At 36.6% G+C, this 17,071-nt stretch overlaps 1 protein-coding gene across 3 annotated transcripts in view; it reads left to right on the plus strand.

The window, feature by feature from the left end:
* Positions 1-15,811, plus strand: part of SGCZ (sarcoglycan zeta) — a 298,348-nt gene extending 282,537 nt beyond the window's left edge. The window contains exons 6-7 of one of the 3 annotated variants that reach the window (XM_003797658.1): positions 9,224-9,347; positions 15,066-15,811. In XM_003797658.1, the coding sequence (XP_003797706.1) occupies positions 9,224-9,347; positions 15,066-15,260 (319 nt within the window). In that variant the 3' untranslated portion in view covers positions 15,261-15,811. The remainder of the gene's footprint in view (positions 1-9,223; positions 9,348-15,065) is intronic. The other 2 variants (XM_012810023.1, XM_023517806.1) reach the window with 2 other exon arrangements.
* The last annotated feature ends 1,260 nt before the right edge of the window (positions 15,812-17,071 follow it).

Raw genomic sequence — 17,071 nt, forward strand, 5'->3', positions numbered from 1 at the left:
ATAATTTGAAATGTTTTCATCAAACTGGTCAACACAGCCTTCACTGCACTGTCTTATTGTGTTAAGACATTTATATTCTACACCTAGTAAATTTCACATGTACCCTTGTAAGACAATCTGGTGTTAAAAGCAGATTGGCAACCCCCCAAATGAGGGGTCTAATAAATTCCAAAACGGAGACAGAAGCAAAGCATGGTAATTATGGAGACATTTCTTTCTTTATTTGTGACTGGTGATTAAGAGCGGTGTGTCTAAGATATTCATAAGCTTTAGTGACAAATTTCCTTTCAGAGCAATAAAAAATATTCCTACTTGACATTTAATTCTAGTCAACATGGTGACATTAGTTGGCCAATAAGTAAAATGATCATTTGGGGTGTAGGTAGCTGTGTTATCTCTGGATTTGTTATTGCCAGGAATAAGAGACTTTTCGAACATTCTTATAGAATAGAGATAATATTTGGATTGGGGAGTATAGCAGATTGGCAGAATTTATTTATTTAGCAGATGTGTGATGAATGTTTAATATATACCAAGTTCTGTGTTAGTTTCCCTGTGCATTTTAACCCTACAAGTTTAGATTTTTGTTTTATTTCTTACATAAGGTGACATTGTTTTGTAGAATTTTTGTCTGAATTTTAAAAAGCTAAAAAATTCATGCCAAGTGGTGGATTAAAAACATGATGGTAAATTTGCCAGAAACTGTCCAACTATTAATGTTCTTTCTCTTTCTTTCTTACGTGAATGTGTAGTTATATTACTAGAGTTCAGAGAGTTTCTGCACTCTCTGGTGAGAAGTGATGCAACTCATTATGTAATGCCCATTACCCACAGATTGTTTGGCTCTCAGATCTATTAATGTTCCCGGAAGAAGGAAATAATGTGGACTTGGAATTAGTAAAGTCAATTAAAATTTAATCATATAATTGACATATTTTCATCCTTCTCATCCTTGTACAAACACAATTTTAAAATGAAATGTGAAGGTTCACAAGCTCCAAGTTAATCTCTGGGAACATATGGAGCCCTGACTTACATGATTTCTATATTCAAAGAAAAGCCACCATTTATGAAGTAGTAAGAATTTTGCCCTCAGACATCTCCTCAGTAAAGGGGTAAATTACTTTGCTGATGTTTTTCTACTTATGAGAAAAGAATTATAATAAAGTTATCTTTCCTCTTTGTTCCCTGCTTCTTCCCTTCCCTCTGTTTCTTCTAATACTTAAGTTCTGCTGAAGTTTCTATTTAGTAATTCTATCTTGTAACTTACTTTTTTTTTTTTTTTTTTTACAAATTTTGAATTCTTCTTTTCTCAGAATATTGAGAATTCTCCTGAAGGATCTAGGTTATACATTTGTATAATACCTTAAAAACAACATCTTTCTGCCTTTTTGGTACAGAAAAGCCATAAAAAACCAGAATTACTGGGGGGTGCCTATGGTTCAAAGGAGTACGGTGCCAGCCCCATATGCAGGAGGTGGCAGGTTCAAACCCAAACTCGGCTTAAAACAAAAAAACCAGAATTGCTTTGGAAAAACAGGTGGTAGGAAGACTCAAGTTTGACATAGTCCTTCTCTCTAATAATCCCTCAGTACCCAATGAAAGCTAGTATAAAATTCACTGATATAGTTGCTATAACACTTTCAAAATGAATACAATTATAATTCATCAGTATCATTAGTTGATCACATAGAAATCCACAAACATTGCCAATAAACTTGGGTTTCATTTTTCAATAAGCCTTTCTAGAGGGTATTATTACAATAATAGAGTGAAGAGTTTAACTGAAAGTCCCTACTATAAAAAAAAAAAAAAAAAAAGGAAAATCCCTCTATAATGTAAGTAAGATGGTCTATGAGACCTCTTCAGCAGAGGCATAAGAATTCTGTACAGGAGAGAAGTAAGGCACTATTTAACTATTGATCCATAGGTACTATGTTGCTAAGAGTCTATTTATTTGTAGTTCTAGAAGAGAATCCAGATTTACTCTGATTTTACTTTGAAAACTTGAGTCTAAAACTTGAGTTTCAAAAACTTTTTTGAGTCTAGAATATTCTAATGGGGATTTCATGGTGATTTGAGAAGTCTGAGATATCTAGAGGAAACTTGTACAGCTAAGACTTAAGCAGACACAAAAAATCACAGCTACATTTTACACTCTGAACGGCTTAAAAGCATACGTATATACATATTTATCATTTATCATGTCAGCAAACTATTCAGAGGCTCAATATTTCTGAGAGAATGGACATACAATCCTCTCTCTACACCTGTTGTTAGGGGTACACTCTCAAACACTGCCTGTGTTTTTTACCTACCATTGTATCTTTTTCATTTCTGATCTTTGAACATCTCTTTGGTAGTCTTTTCTATCTTTAATATTTTAGTGCTATAATTGTCACACACATTGAAAATGCTTTCTCACAGTGAAGCATTTGCCTTAATTATTTCTGCAAAATAATGTATGTATATATATGTGAAGTAATATGCTTCTATGCATATATATATTTTAGGTAATAAACCTTATCAATTATTTTCCTTTCCTTAAATAGACTTTCTGCTTGGTTTCAAAGGTTTCTATTTTCTAGACCTTAGATATCCCCCGTATTCCAATTTTCTGTTATTTTGTACGGTAGGTTATTTATGTCTTAGTTTTTATTTGCAGTAGATGAAACTGGAAATTTCTAAATTTTTTTTCTAATTTTCTACTGAATATTACAGCCTATAATTTATTTTAGTATTTGGAATAAAGCTGGAATTATTTTTGCAGAGTGTTAAGAATCTAATTTTATTTTTAATATGAATAAGTCAATTTATAAGCCTTATTCATTAACAATCTAGTAGTTTGCTATATTTATCAGATAATAATTTCACAGCATAAGAAATTCTTATAATCTGTTTTAGATTCTCTTGTGTTCCATTAAGCAAATTTCTATTGCTACTCTAATATTTTTTAATTAAAATAACTTTAAATGGAATACTAATTTTTAAAATTCTCATCCTATTATCAACAATTTCAACAGTTGTCACACATACTTTCTCTCCCAAATATTTTAACATAATTTTTTTCTGTTTCAAAGGCCCCCAGTGAAATTTTGGTGAAGATTATAAATTTTATTATTTTAAAAAGGTATTGTTATTGGATGAGTTTATTTTTATCCAGGAATATATCAAATTATTGAACTTTCAGATGAAAAGTAAAAAGATCAATTAGCCTTATTATATTGTATTATGATGATATTTATGATTTAGTGCTGAATGTAAAGAAATCATACACTATATACTCACTTTTGTAAGATTTCATTTACATGGCCGGGCATGGTGGCTCATGCCTGCAGTCCTAGCACTGTGGAAGGCTGAGACAGGTGGACTGCCTGAGCTGAGAGGTTTGAGACCAGCATGAGCTGGAGTGACAGTGAGACCCTGTCTCTACCAAAAAAAAAAGTCTGGGCATTGTGGCAGGCACCTGTAATCCCAGCTCCTTGGGAGCCAAAGAGCAAGAGAATCACTACAGGAAGAAAGAAAAAAAAAAAAAAGATTTCATTTACTTAATGTCTTTGTGTCCATCTATGATATTTTCTGTATCCATAGTGATTTTTGCTTTTTACTTTTGCAGTAAGCTGATTATATTCCATTATATGAAGATTTTATATTTTATTTACATATTTTTCTAATGATGGACACTTGAGATGTTTTTATCAAATGTTAAGAATATGTGGTCTCGGACACTGCCTGTGCTTCAGTGGGCAGGGCGCCAGCCCCATATACTGAGGGTGGCGAGTTCGAACCTGGCTGCGGCCAAAGTGCAGCAACAAAAGAAATAGCCAAGGATTGTGCCACTGCACTGTACTGAGGGTGACAAAAGGCAACTCTGTCTTTAAAAAAAAAAAAAAAAAACTGGCTTATTCCCAAGTTGCTATGATAATTTCCTTTAAAAACCTATGTTTTTAACTTTTTTTTTTTTTTTTTTTTTTTTTTGAGACAGAGCCTTACTATGTCACCCTGGGTAGAGTGCCGTGGCTTCACAGCTCACAGCAACTTCCAGCTCTTGGACTCAAGTGACCTCTTGCCTCAGCCTCACAAGTACGGTAGTTGGGACTATGGGCGCCTGCCACAAGGCCTGGTATCTCTCTCTTGCTCAGGCTGGTATTGAATCTGTGAGCTTAGGCAATCCACCCATCTTGGCTTGCACAGTGCTAGGATTAAAGGCATGAGCCACGCTGCTCAACCTTAACTTTTACTTATTTTTTAAGATGATAAATATTATATTTTTGTGTATTTTACCACAGTAAGAAAAATTAAAAAAAAAAAAAAAGGCATGCAGCACTCCCTACCCCATGACTGAGTCCCCTGGAGCCTTTATTTCTCAGTCTTGTCCACACTGAGCTTCCAGCCATTCATCAATGGTTTCTTTACCCAAAACTGGTTTCCATGGAGGCTTCTGCTCAGTAAATTATGATTTCCTGTGTCTGCCTGTCTTAGCTTTTACTTTTGGTTATAGTGCTTAGACACAATTGTGGTTTGTTTTGTCCATAAAGATATGCAGTTATCTTAGCATTATTTGTTGAGAAGACTGCTTTTCCCAATGGGTCCCTCTATTTCTTTTATCAAAATTCAGTTGACCACCCAAGTGACAGTCGATTTCTGGAATCTCTGTTTTACTACCTTGTTCTTTTTGTTATCCATATTCCAGCATTGTCTTGGCTACTGTAGTTATGTAGTAAGTTTGTAAGTTCTCCAACGTAGTCCCTATTTACAAGATTGCTTTGGACATTCTGGAATTTTCTACCAGCTACAGAATACTGAGAAAATACCCCATCTACATTAGCTTCAAGCATGTCCTAGGTAAAATATGGAAAGAGTGCTTACTTCTCACAAGTGGTGGGATGATTTAAAGATAATCCACACAGGACGGCGCCTGTGGCTCAAAGGAGTAGGGCGCCGGCCACATATACCGGAGGTGGGGGGTTCAAACCCAGTCCCAGCCAAAAACTGCAAAAAAAAAAAAAAAAAAGAGAGAGAGATAGTCCACACAAAGTTTTCAAGTATAGAATAAGCTCTTTGGTATTAACACTAGCTTTTATTATGCTGCTACAATTATATGGGTAGCTAACTAATAAAAGAGGGTGAATCTAACCATGTTCATAATTCTAAATGGTTTATAATTATGATTTTATTTATACAGTAACTGAGCTATATAAATAAAAGAGTATGGAACTAGATTTAAAATTTGAAGTAGAATTCATGTGTTTCTTAGCCAAAGTCCTCCACTTAATTCTTTCATTAGGTTGTTGTAACTCTTGTATATAGTTAATTTCAATGAGTCATTAACCTCAATTTCCGAAGTCATTTTGGGGGCATAACTTTATAGTATGCAACAACATTTTCAATATAAATAGTGCTTTTTCTGTTATCCTGTAATGAATCTAACAGAACTGGGAAACTATTATTTAGAAAATAGTGAAATATGTACATATTACACAATATTCAACCCATTTGATAAGCTAGAAATAGATGCCTATTTTTATTTCAAATCTTTTAAACTTCCTATGTAAATATATTTTCTTCTACAGTATTATTGGCTAGATAAGATCATAATCATATACCTCCTTAATTTCAGTGCCTTTTCCAAATGTGATGAAACCACTTGTGCTTAAATGCAAAGATTACTTTTGTATCATCAAAATTCATGCAGTTTAACTCTCTTGGAGTTCATATGGAGATGTAGAGCAAAATTTGCACTCTATTTGTAGAAAAATGTACTTTTCTCCTATTTAGCATGTGATAGATGTATAGATACTGTACAGAACAGATAGATTATGTGTACATTTATATGTAAATTCAGATGCACCCACAGTTATAGATGCTGATTTTGGATGATTCAGCTATGGCCCGTGTTTCTGTCTGTGTTCACAATGAAATTATGCTACACTACCATCAGCTTGAAGTATTTTGGTTTCCATATACATGGTAACCTAGTTATGATTTTTTTTTTTTTTGGCCTATGAAAAGTTAATTTATACCATAGAAAAGCTTACACATTAGTTTATAGTAATTAAAATTACTATGATTAGTTTATTAAACTTTTAATTAGTCTATTAGTAATTTTCATATTCATCAAAACATTTCACTACCCTAACATGTTCGTTTGAACAGAGAAGAAATTCTCCAAATAGTCAATGGTTTTTTTATAGACCCTTTAACTGGACAATCTTTTCATAATTAATTTTAAATTACTAGTGTCTATTTGCCAGAAGTTATTTGCTCAAATAATGGATACTATTAAAAATACACTGCTATGTTTAATAACATTTGTATTATTGATTACTACATGTAATTTTATCAAATTAGCAAAATATAGAATGAAACTTCTACAATTCAAAGCCTTAATAACTTAGCACTGAGGGCATTTGGCATTACTCTAAAAAGCTACCACTTTGCTGATGTTTTCATTTCTTACCCTCCCCAAACCTCTAATGAAGTGGTTCTCAACCTGTGCGTCGCAACCCACAGGAACTGTATTAAAGGGTCGCAGCATTAGGAAGGTTGAGAACCACTGCTCTAAGGCCTACAGAGCTACAGAATAAACATCCCACCCCCTGGGACTTGGCTTAAGTCACAGATCACAGTGAACTATTTCAGATCAATCATGTTGATTTAATTTACAGGATAGAAGAGATTTGTAAGTAAGACAACAATTCTTCAAAAGCAAAAGATTCTCATGAATCTTAATTTCCTTCTGATGTTTTTGTTCTGGGTCATTGTCATTGATGATTAAGTTTTTTTGGTCGTGGTTGTTGTTTGTAAGGTAGGTGGTTAACTTAAAACGTCCTAAAGGTTAGGAAACTTTGCAGAGTCTGTATCAGCTTCTCTATCACGGCCATTTATGGCAAGGGCTGTGGATTAGTTAGTGCAGGGGAGAACACCAACGGGGACTGGGAAATAAGATAGGGGCAGAGATCCCGTGAATGTCTCATAGTGCTTTCCTAACCCATACTTATCTCCCTTAATCCATATAGCAATTTCACAAATAAGCATTATAATTGTCAAAGTAGAGGTGATGAAATGGATGGTGCTGGGCAACATTCCTGAACCCAATCCCAGCCACTTCTCAATCTTTCCTCTTAGAGAGGGATCCCCCAAGCAGAAAAGCACTCAGCTTCATGACTGCATTGGCAACAAATACCTGAGGTCTAAAATGAATATAAATATAATAAATATTTTCTGGTTCGATATTAGCAATTAATAAAAACAAAATGGAAAAATGCAAACACCCAGAAATACTTAATGTTCCTTTTCCAAAGTCAAACATATATTTAACCTTTTGCACATTTCATGTCCTTATTCAACCATGAAACATACAAATAATAACACCAACCTATTACCCTGGGAAATCAACTAATCCATAACCATATTAATTATTGGATATAGTAAGTGTGCTTTTTTTTTTTTTTTTTTTTGGCCGGGGCTGGGTTTGAACCCGCCGCCTCCAGCATATGGGGCTGGCGCCCTACTCCTTTGAACCACAGGCCCTGCCTGTTACTGTGCTTTTTCTCCCATTTATAAGTTCACCAATTGTGCTGCTTTTACTATTAGATGGATAACTTGTTTTAGAACATTAGCTTATTTTAATTCAGTTCTAATCTGACTGCTGTGTGAATGGTTCAGTCTTATCCAAAACTTATAATTACAATTAGTATTTAGATCATATTTAAAACTTACACAATTAGTATTTAGATGATGAGCAAATGGAAATAGTAGTGGCCACAGATAATCGCTCTCAAGGTGTTATGGGTTTGACAATGTATTGGGAAAATCAATTATAAAATGCACATTTTAACATTCACAGTTTGAAATTTTTATACTGTACATAACATGTTAGCAGTAAATTTTACTAAGTAGGATGATTTTTTTCTTTTGAAATACTCAAATGTTTTCTGCAAAAGATGTGGGTTTTCACTTATGAAAATAACATACAGGCATTTTTTTAAAAAATCAGATATATGCAAAACCTTACCTTTCCAGGGATTATAGGAAGGCATCCAAGGGGCCCCTAGTGGTGAAAGTTCCAAAGATGCTTTGGTGAGTGAAAAAAGCACCACCACAGAGTGAAAATGTTGAAATCACTTCTCACTGCTGGCTCTGCTCCTTCAATACCACTTTTAAGCCTTGAAGTCCAACTTCAAGTCTAAGAATGAGCTGAACTTCAGAGATCTAACCATTTCTTTCTGCAAAACGACTCTGAATACATTGCCTTGAAAAAAAAGAAAAAATCAGCTGCTCTGGATAATGGCAGATGTGAGCCTAAAGAAACCTTCCCTGGGTTAAGGTCCAGGGTCGAGGGGAACACAGGTGTGTACAACCCCAGGACAGAGCACTTACCCCCGAAGAACGACTCTTGGATACTACTAATGCTAGCACTTTTTACTGCTGAATTCTAGCCTCTCTATTCTGTCTTTGCTTTTTTCCTTTAGTTTTATATTTGAAGGTAATTTCGATACTGCCTCTGTTTTGTTTTGTTTTTTTGTAGGTACAACTATCTAAAACCTTTCTTCCCCTCATCAGTTCTTTAAGCATCCCATAATCACATCGGTACCCTCTGTTTAATCTTTGTGTATTAGCTTACATTTTACATTTCTTTCTCAGACTAATGCCACTCATTCTGTGGACATTTTAGGGGGCCAGGAGAGGTTAGATGCCATGGGAAATGTCTTAGTTCCTTATTTCAATGAATTCCTAGAGGTGTAATAAGGACTTTGGATTTTTCAAGTTTGCAGAATGTTGACTGTGCTTGCCTGGAAGTTTCTAACATGAATGATTTTCATTAAAGCTCTCACCTTTGCAAGACAGAGACTCTTTTCGGAGGACTACACACGCCCTAGATTGTAATTATTAAAATTCTGTTATTCCTGTGGATCATACAGAATGGATTTAAACAAGTAAACTTATCCCAATCTCTGTTTCAGGAGCACTGTGAAGAGAAACAACATAAACTGTTATTAAATTATTTTATAAATGAGGGTAAACAATTCATGTGAACAAATGAAGGTATTTATAAAGCGTGAACAGAGAAGGCAATCTGAAATGTCTCTAAAACTCATTTTGGCTATTTTTGAAATGGCTAGAATTTTTATTTATACCTTCCTGTAGATCTGGCTGGCTGGTCTTTTAGTTCACCAGGATTTTTCTCTTTTCTATTAATAATTCCCTCGCCCACCTTTAGACTTGAATCACCAACAAGATCCTTGATAATGGAAGCTCCCCGGGGGGTCCAGGTGAGCGCAGCTGCAGGAGACTTCAAGGCCACCTGCAGGAAGGAGCTGCATTTGCAATCTACGGAGGGAGAGGTGAGTCCCAGGGGGCAGAGACTGGGCCTTTACTAGTGGTGAGAGTGCGTCTTCTCAAATTGTACACATGGACTCTGAGGGGAAATGTGAAGAACTAGTTTGTGAGAAAGTCTGAATTCTGAAAGTATTAATACTTCTCGAATAGGAAATTTGGTAAGCCTTATGTTAGTCTTTAAAATTAAATGCTCTTATTTTCTACTGAAAAATATTATTTACTTATCAATACTTACATTACTTAATATAATCTACTTATTTTCTCCTGAAAAATATTCATCAGTGATAAGTGGGGCATCTAAATCTCTCTAGTTTCAGAATCAGCAGATACACATATTAAGATAATATCAAGACTGAAGTCAGCCTTTGTTGTTTGTTTATTCTCTTTTGTTCTTCAAAAAGGTCTTCCCAAAAAAGTACCTTGGTGGTTTCTGTAGAAAGAGTGCCTATATTTTTCTAAAAGACAAAGTTTATTTTATCACGTATCTTACTGGTGTTTCCTGGATAAGGATATAGATCAGATGTTAATTTTTTTTCCCATGTCACTTTTTCCCCTTAAGTATTTCCATTACGTGTTATTTTCATTCCTTAAAACACTATTTTTTAAACCACTGCTTGTTCAAAATAACCCTTCATCCTTGATATCCCAATGTTCCAGTCTTTCACTATAATGTGAGAGGTATATGTAGATTTCTTTTTTTTTTTTTTTTCAATTTTTGGCTGGGTTTGAACTCATCACCTCCGGCATAAGGGCCAGCATCTGTCTACCCAGAGCGATAGACTTTTTTGAGACTGTTTTCAAAAAAAAAATTGTGATGGCCATGCCTCCAGATTCACTTTTTTGTCAAATCTGGAAATTCCTCAGCCCTGTCTCTTTAGATGTTTACTCTCACACATTTTCTCTACGATCTCTTGATGACACCCTGATGAGACATTGTACCTTTCTGTGTTCTTACCCTCGAGATCTCCCAGCCTCTCCTTCCCAGTTTCTGCTTCTGTAGTTCTCTGTCCTTGAATCTGTTCACTGATGTCTCTCTCCGCATAGAATTCAGGTCGATATTCTTGAGTTCCTGCTGAGTATCTAGTCTTCATACATTGAGCTTTGAATTTCTAGGAGTCTCATCTGTTCTCTTCCAAATCTGTCTGGACATCTTGCGCGTTGCTCTTTGGTTTTTCACTCTCTCTGAATTGTTCTAAGTGCTGACACATGATTTTTAGAATTCTCCACATGAAGGTCCGCCTCTATTGTACGGTTCCAACCAATTCATTTCTTGAGTATCTTTTTGACTTGTATTTATTATAAACTCACAAAAATCAAATTGAGAACAGAAAAGATAAGTGGAGTGAGATGCTTTGGACCATTTTACAACCTCCGCAGGTATAACGATGAAGACATAAATTAATGGAAGCAAAATGGGGATATTCTTTTTGTACCTTTATGCCATTATCTCAGTTATTGTTTCAAAACAAATTTTAGTATTTATTTTATAGGACCATATTAGTGTCTTAGTGGATATTACAACCACAATGATCTAGAACTCTGCTTTATACTATTTTTAAACTATATCCATCTATCCTTTCAGGATTTCTTTCTGCTGTAATTGCTGAGCACAGTAATTTGTCTGACACAGCAAGAGAGAAATCTTTCCTAGGCATCTTTTTAAGGAGTCGCTTTTCTTATGCTAATTGTTTCATTCAAATTATTCATAACAAATGATGCCAGGATACCTATCAGTGGATATGAATCTCTGCCCCAACTTACATTCTTTTATTCAATATACAGCTGAATCCTTTGATTCAAATACAGGTCGACATTTGTCAACTAAGTATTATGCTATAAATAAATCATGGCCAGAGGTTTTTATCAGTGGTTTAACTTTTATATTAATACAGAAAGGCACAGAACTTTATATTAAAATAAAATAGAATGCAATTTTCTCATGAGGAAGTATGAAATAATATAAAATCTTTTTTGCTACATTGACTATGCCCAAGAAAAGCAGAGTGATCATTTACTGAATAACAGAGAATGATATAAAGCCCCTGTCCTTAAACTACTTAATATCAGAGCAGACATGGCATTGAGCTTTCCAGAATCCAGATGAAATGTAGAAGAATGAAATTGTAACTAATTGTACATGGAATATTTGAAGTGCTATAATGGGGAGTGCAACACGATTAACACATAAGGTATATGCCACAAGATCAGAGGGGAAAGAAAACTATTTTTATTTGGAAAATCACTTAGTATTTTCTATGAAAGTGATGTGCCTGATTCCAACAGCTCAGTGAATTCTTGGTAGAGCAAAGACTGTGATTTAATAGCTCAGAGGGGTGATTTTGAGAACAAGGAAGAATTTGGGGAAAAAATGGATTCTATGGCTTACTGGGCAATGTAGAATAGAAAACACCAGTGTTAGAAGTTGGAAAATGAACAGCATTAGAGTAAGTAACTCCATGGGCAGAATAGAAAAAGACAGGGCTGAGCCTATCCACGTGCCCGGGAATGTAGTGCAGGAAGGGAATACACAGAAAAGTCCTTTTTACCTTGGGGCTGACTTTTCTATCTCAAGCCAGGAAAAATGTACTTTTTTTTTTTTTTCTAAGAACCCCATATAAATGAAGTTATCTATTAATAAAGTCTACCTTTTTTTAATATGAGTGAAGCTCCAGTTTGGATATCAGAAGCTTAGAGTCTTAAGTATTGTGCTCTAGCCCACTGGAGTAACTCTAGAAGAGCTGGAGACCAGCCCCTGGCTATGCTGCAGCAGCCTGCACGCCAGGCCCAAGCCTCACTCCATCAATGAAGTTGCCACCTGCCAACCTAGCTGGGTTAAAAACCTTCCACTGCAGGTATTCACCCATTGACGCTATACCCATTGAAAGACAACCAGTTCCAAAAATGTACCAGGCAGAGTTGTAAGCCAGACCCTCAGAGCCACTGGGGCTCACTGTGATACATATTCTCTGTGCTTACAAATGAATGCACTGTTCATAATCTTAGAAACACTGATCCTACCCGTGGGCCTTCCCTTCTGCATGTCCATTAGCTTGGAATAGTCCACTCCTTCTTATCAATGTCTCAAAATTTCTTGGCCTAAACAAGTTCCTAACATTTTTTTAGACCTAAACTTTACCTTCCAGAGCTCGTTCCTGAATTCTTGGGCCATTGTCAAATCTCAAGGATGCCTGCTGTCTACCAGCGTGCTAGCTCCTGCTTTTTGGTGTGACCTTTGGGCCTCCGACCTTCTCACTCTGGGTTTCTGCACTGAGCAACATCAGTAAGTGAAATGCCAAGGGTGAGCACAGGGAGGAGAGATGACTCCTTCTATTGGTTGAATTTAGGAGGACGTAAACTTGCACAGCTCAGGTCCTTTGCCCCGCTTCTTTTCAGGAGCTGGCATGCTTGTGGACAGCAGGCATGCTCAAGCTTGAGACAGTGATAACTTTTTTATTTTCTAATGTGAAAGTAATAAGTGCACAGAATTATTAAAGAATCAGAACAGTCTTTGCTTTCCTGTGCCTTAACCCAGAAATAACTAGGGGATAATCTATTTTGACATCTACAACCCTATGTTTTCCTCTCTAACCTTGAATAGTGGTGATAAATGCAGCCCTTTGTTTGATAATTACGTGTATTATATAAAAGGTTCAGGTGCAGGGCCACATACTCTGGTACCTTAAGGAGAACAGAGTTTACTAGGGAAAGTAAGATATAAACAGGGCGCTAAGATAACCTATCAAGTGAGCAGCAGAATAAGATATTAAAAGTACTAAATCGTGATGGGAGAGCCTAATAAGAGTTCTTCCATTTTGAAGAATGAGGAAAAGATCCATGGAATAGAAAACAAGTGAAATAAGCTTTGACAAAGTGGAAAAACATTGGGTCATGCAACTCACACTGCACAATTCTACGCGTTGTTCTAAGATCTTGATAGGTCTTCCTTGCACTGGAAGAAGGTCGTCCTTGCATGTGGAAGCAGCACTCACTGAACAAATACAAACTTAACGTTATGAAGGAATCATTATAGAAAAAATTGTACCTATTAGAAATAGACTGCTTAGGAAAGTTCTTTCTGACAAGGTACATTTTATGAAAGATTGGAGAAAACTGGCTTATCTACGCTTACAATATATGAATTCTTCTTATGGCTCAGTTGCGTAAGAAATAGATTCCTAAACAGTGGAAATCTCCTTCCCACCCCTCTTCCCCAACCGTCCAGTTGATAGCTTACTCTGTTTGTAAACAGCTCCAGATACCTACAGCCTGAGGAACCAGAGAGTAAAAAAGCCTGAGGCTACAGAGGTTTTGATAGTTATACTCTTGGAACTTGGGCCAGAAGGAAAATTACCGGGAAAGAGTGAGAGGCAGGCTCGATTCTGTAGGGTCTGTGGACCATGGAAAGACACCAGGATTCATCTCAAGGGGAGGGGAGGTCAGTAGAGACCTTGGAGCCCTCAAGTGCCATAATTGAATTGCATTTCTCAAAAGTTCACTGTGGCAGTAGGTGAAACTGCTGCTGAAAGGCCCTTTAGGGAACTACTCCAGAATTCCTCATGCACCTAAGATTTGGAGGAGGGCAGAAAAGGCAGTATCTGTTTTCCCTGTCGATTTAGCGATGCCCTTTAGGCAATCATTAATTAGCTCCATAGTGAGGGGATCAAACAGCTAGAGAGCTGTTTCTTTGCTCATTCAATTTCATGGTCCCATTTTCCCTTTTCTGGAGCTTTCTCCAGGCTTGTCAAATTGCTGCTTCTGAAAATGGTGAGTCTATGATTTAGAAGAAGTTCTTTCCCAAGTTAGAAGATTGAGTAAAGTAGGGCATGAATGCAGCACATGTCTCATGGAGAGAGTTCAATCTGATTAATGACATTGTTCATTATCTACTTGGTGGAACCTTTGGACTGAAAGTCAACAGACTTTGATACCTATTTGAAATAATGTCCATCTCTTCACTAAATGTTATCGGGGTCTAAACATCCTACAAGTTAGACAAGGCCTTCTGTAACTGTTTGCATCACTCTGTCTTCTCCCCCCTGCTCCTAGGATACAAACTACTTTCTAAGTTGCTTCTGTGGCCTTATTACCAGGTCTTTTTGCTGTTGGAAAGAATTGTCTTTGCTTTTGTTTTTCATCTTTTTAACTTTTCCAGTACAAAGCTTCTTCCTCTAATTTAAAATATCATGGTCCTTGTGAATAGTATAGGGCCAATGGGCACCAACATTCTTTAATGTTGATATTGCAATATCACCAAGCAAACAAAACAGCTTTAGCAGAAACAAGATAATATTATCATCCTCCTCTAAAAAATAGATCAGATTTTTTTTTTAAATACCATCCATCTCTTTACTCATGTTATACCCACTACCACCCTTATTTCTTTGTCTATTCTTTAGACTATAAGAGTTAAATGGAGAGACCCTGTAAAATCATTAATTTTCCATGGTATTTGAATAGCCCCTTAAGCAGCATGTATAATACTGCATTTCAGATTGAGGGTTTTCTGTCAGAACATGCCATCTCTCAAAGGAGAAGATGACTGCAGTGCTTTGGAGCCATACCATACAAATGTAATTTGTTCAACAAAGCACGCCGCCAAGCCTACAGAACTATTTGCTGTGTCACTCTACTTAGACCACGTCGGGGAAGGAAGCAGATTACGCAGTGCTCTTGGGAATACAGATTACTATGGATAAATTAAAATGCCCTTTCTTTCTCCCTAGATATTTTTAAATGCAGATACAATCCGGCTGGGAAATCTACCGACCGGCTCCTTTTCATCTTCTTTACCCAGCTCCTCAAGTTCTCGACAGACTGTGTATGAACTCTGTGTCTGCCCCAACGGCAAACTGTACCTTTCTCCAGCCGGACTCAGTTCCACTTGTCAGGCCCGTAGCAACATCTGCTTGTGGAGCTGAAGCGACTGATGTCTCCTCACACCAGAATAGCCTTTTGTTCCTGTCCGTCTGCTTCACACTTCTGCTCGGTTTCCCTTGTGATCAGTGAGAGCCGCTTCCGATGATGGTCCACAGAGCGACTTCTTCCAGCATGAGCTGGGATCTGCCGCCACCTGCTCTTGGGAGTCACAGCCCTGCTCAACCCAGAGAGTGTGAGTGACACAGCAGTGCAAAAACCGCTGTCAGCAGGACAACTGGATCATAACTTTTGCTCAGAAGGGAGAGTAACATAGGTGCCTTTGCTACATGCAGTGAAGCACACAGTTTTAGATTTTTGCAGGACTTGGATATGAACTGCACATCTAGACATCACATAGACAAAATTCCCAGTGTCCAATGGCGAGATGAAATGGTTAACCCTGTAAGAAAACCCACCCCACAGTCTCAAAGCACAATTTTTCCATTCATCTTTTTTGGATGTAGACTTTTATCCCCAAATTTTAAAATTTTGAAACATTCTGTAATGCTTGCTTTACTAAAAATTAAATTCAGTACCTGGTTTTTAACGAAACGAGACAGGATCCCGCCCCGAGTTTTCCTAGTTTCTTTGGATTCAGTGTGTTGTTATTCTTTGTCTACTAAGTCTAGAAATTTTGTACATTAGGTAATTTTGAAAGCACTGAGCAATATAATCTTTACAGAATTAACAAAATGCCATTATACAGTCATTTGCCAGATCTGGATGGCCTTATAGAGTATTTACTTGGCTATTGCATGCAACGTACTTGCTTTTAACAAAAACATCTCATTTATTGTAATAGGAGATAGGATTAGAGGGGCATACTGAGGAATGACGGGGATCCACAGGTCACTTCTTTCTTTAAACCTTCACAAGCTGCCCTTCACAAAAAGGTTTTAATACTACCATTTTTGCTTGTTCCATTTACTCTGGGAAAATTCAATCATCTTCTCAATAATAAACACGAATGTGATGCATAATTCTGAGAATGGATTCACTTTCCATGGGGATATCATCTTCAGAATTATTCTCCATTTATTTTTTTTTTACTGGAGGTTAAGATTTAAGGGTGGGAGGTCTAAATTAAAAATTCCAAACTAGGGCGGCACCTGTGACTCAAAGGAGTAGGGCACCGGCCCCATAGACCAGAGGTGGTGGGTTCAAACCCGGCCCCAAAACTGCGAAAATAAATCCCAAACTAAAGGCAAATGCTAAGAAACAAATTGAAAAATGTGTCTATTCCCACTGATTTAGATTTCAAGTAATTTGGTCACCATTTCTATTTAGCTATTAATGCTTAGTTACATTTATGAGACTGCTTAGCTGCCCTGACGTCAGAAATCATAGTTCTTTTCATGCTCCAGTGCTTATTTTTGTAAATTAGCTCTTAATAAACAACTCCAGAATCCTGTAGATTCATTTATCACAACATTCCCTAACTCAAATTCTTGAAACTTACAGAATCCAAGAACCTATTAAATGTTTCCTATTATGGGAAGATCACATGATTCCTGTAAGGTAAGTCCTCAGTTTTCACATGTCAATCATTCTTTATCCCCCTACACCCATGTTTAACACATGGGTTGAAGCTTCATTTTGAGGGTGAAGGGTGTACAATGTTTGGATTTCAGATCTATACAGCTCAGAATAAAAAGAGATTTAAGCTTGTTGAAGACATTTGGTTAGCGAAAGTAGGATTAATGCAAGCAGAAAAGGGGATCATTAGGCCACGATTATCTTGTTTGGATAACTAGATTTTGAATAATTGAAAAAGTTGTATCCTCAGCAGAAGGATTGGAAAGCTAGCTCACTT

Source organism: Otolemur garnettii, unplaced genomic scaffold (assembly GCF_000181295.1).
Source record: "Otolemur garnettii isolate 467f Iridium unplaced genomic scaffold, OtoGar3 scaffold00121, whole genome shotgun sequence".
NCBI lineage: Eukaryota > Metazoa > Chordata > Mammalia > Primates > Galagidae > Otolemur > Otolemur garnettii.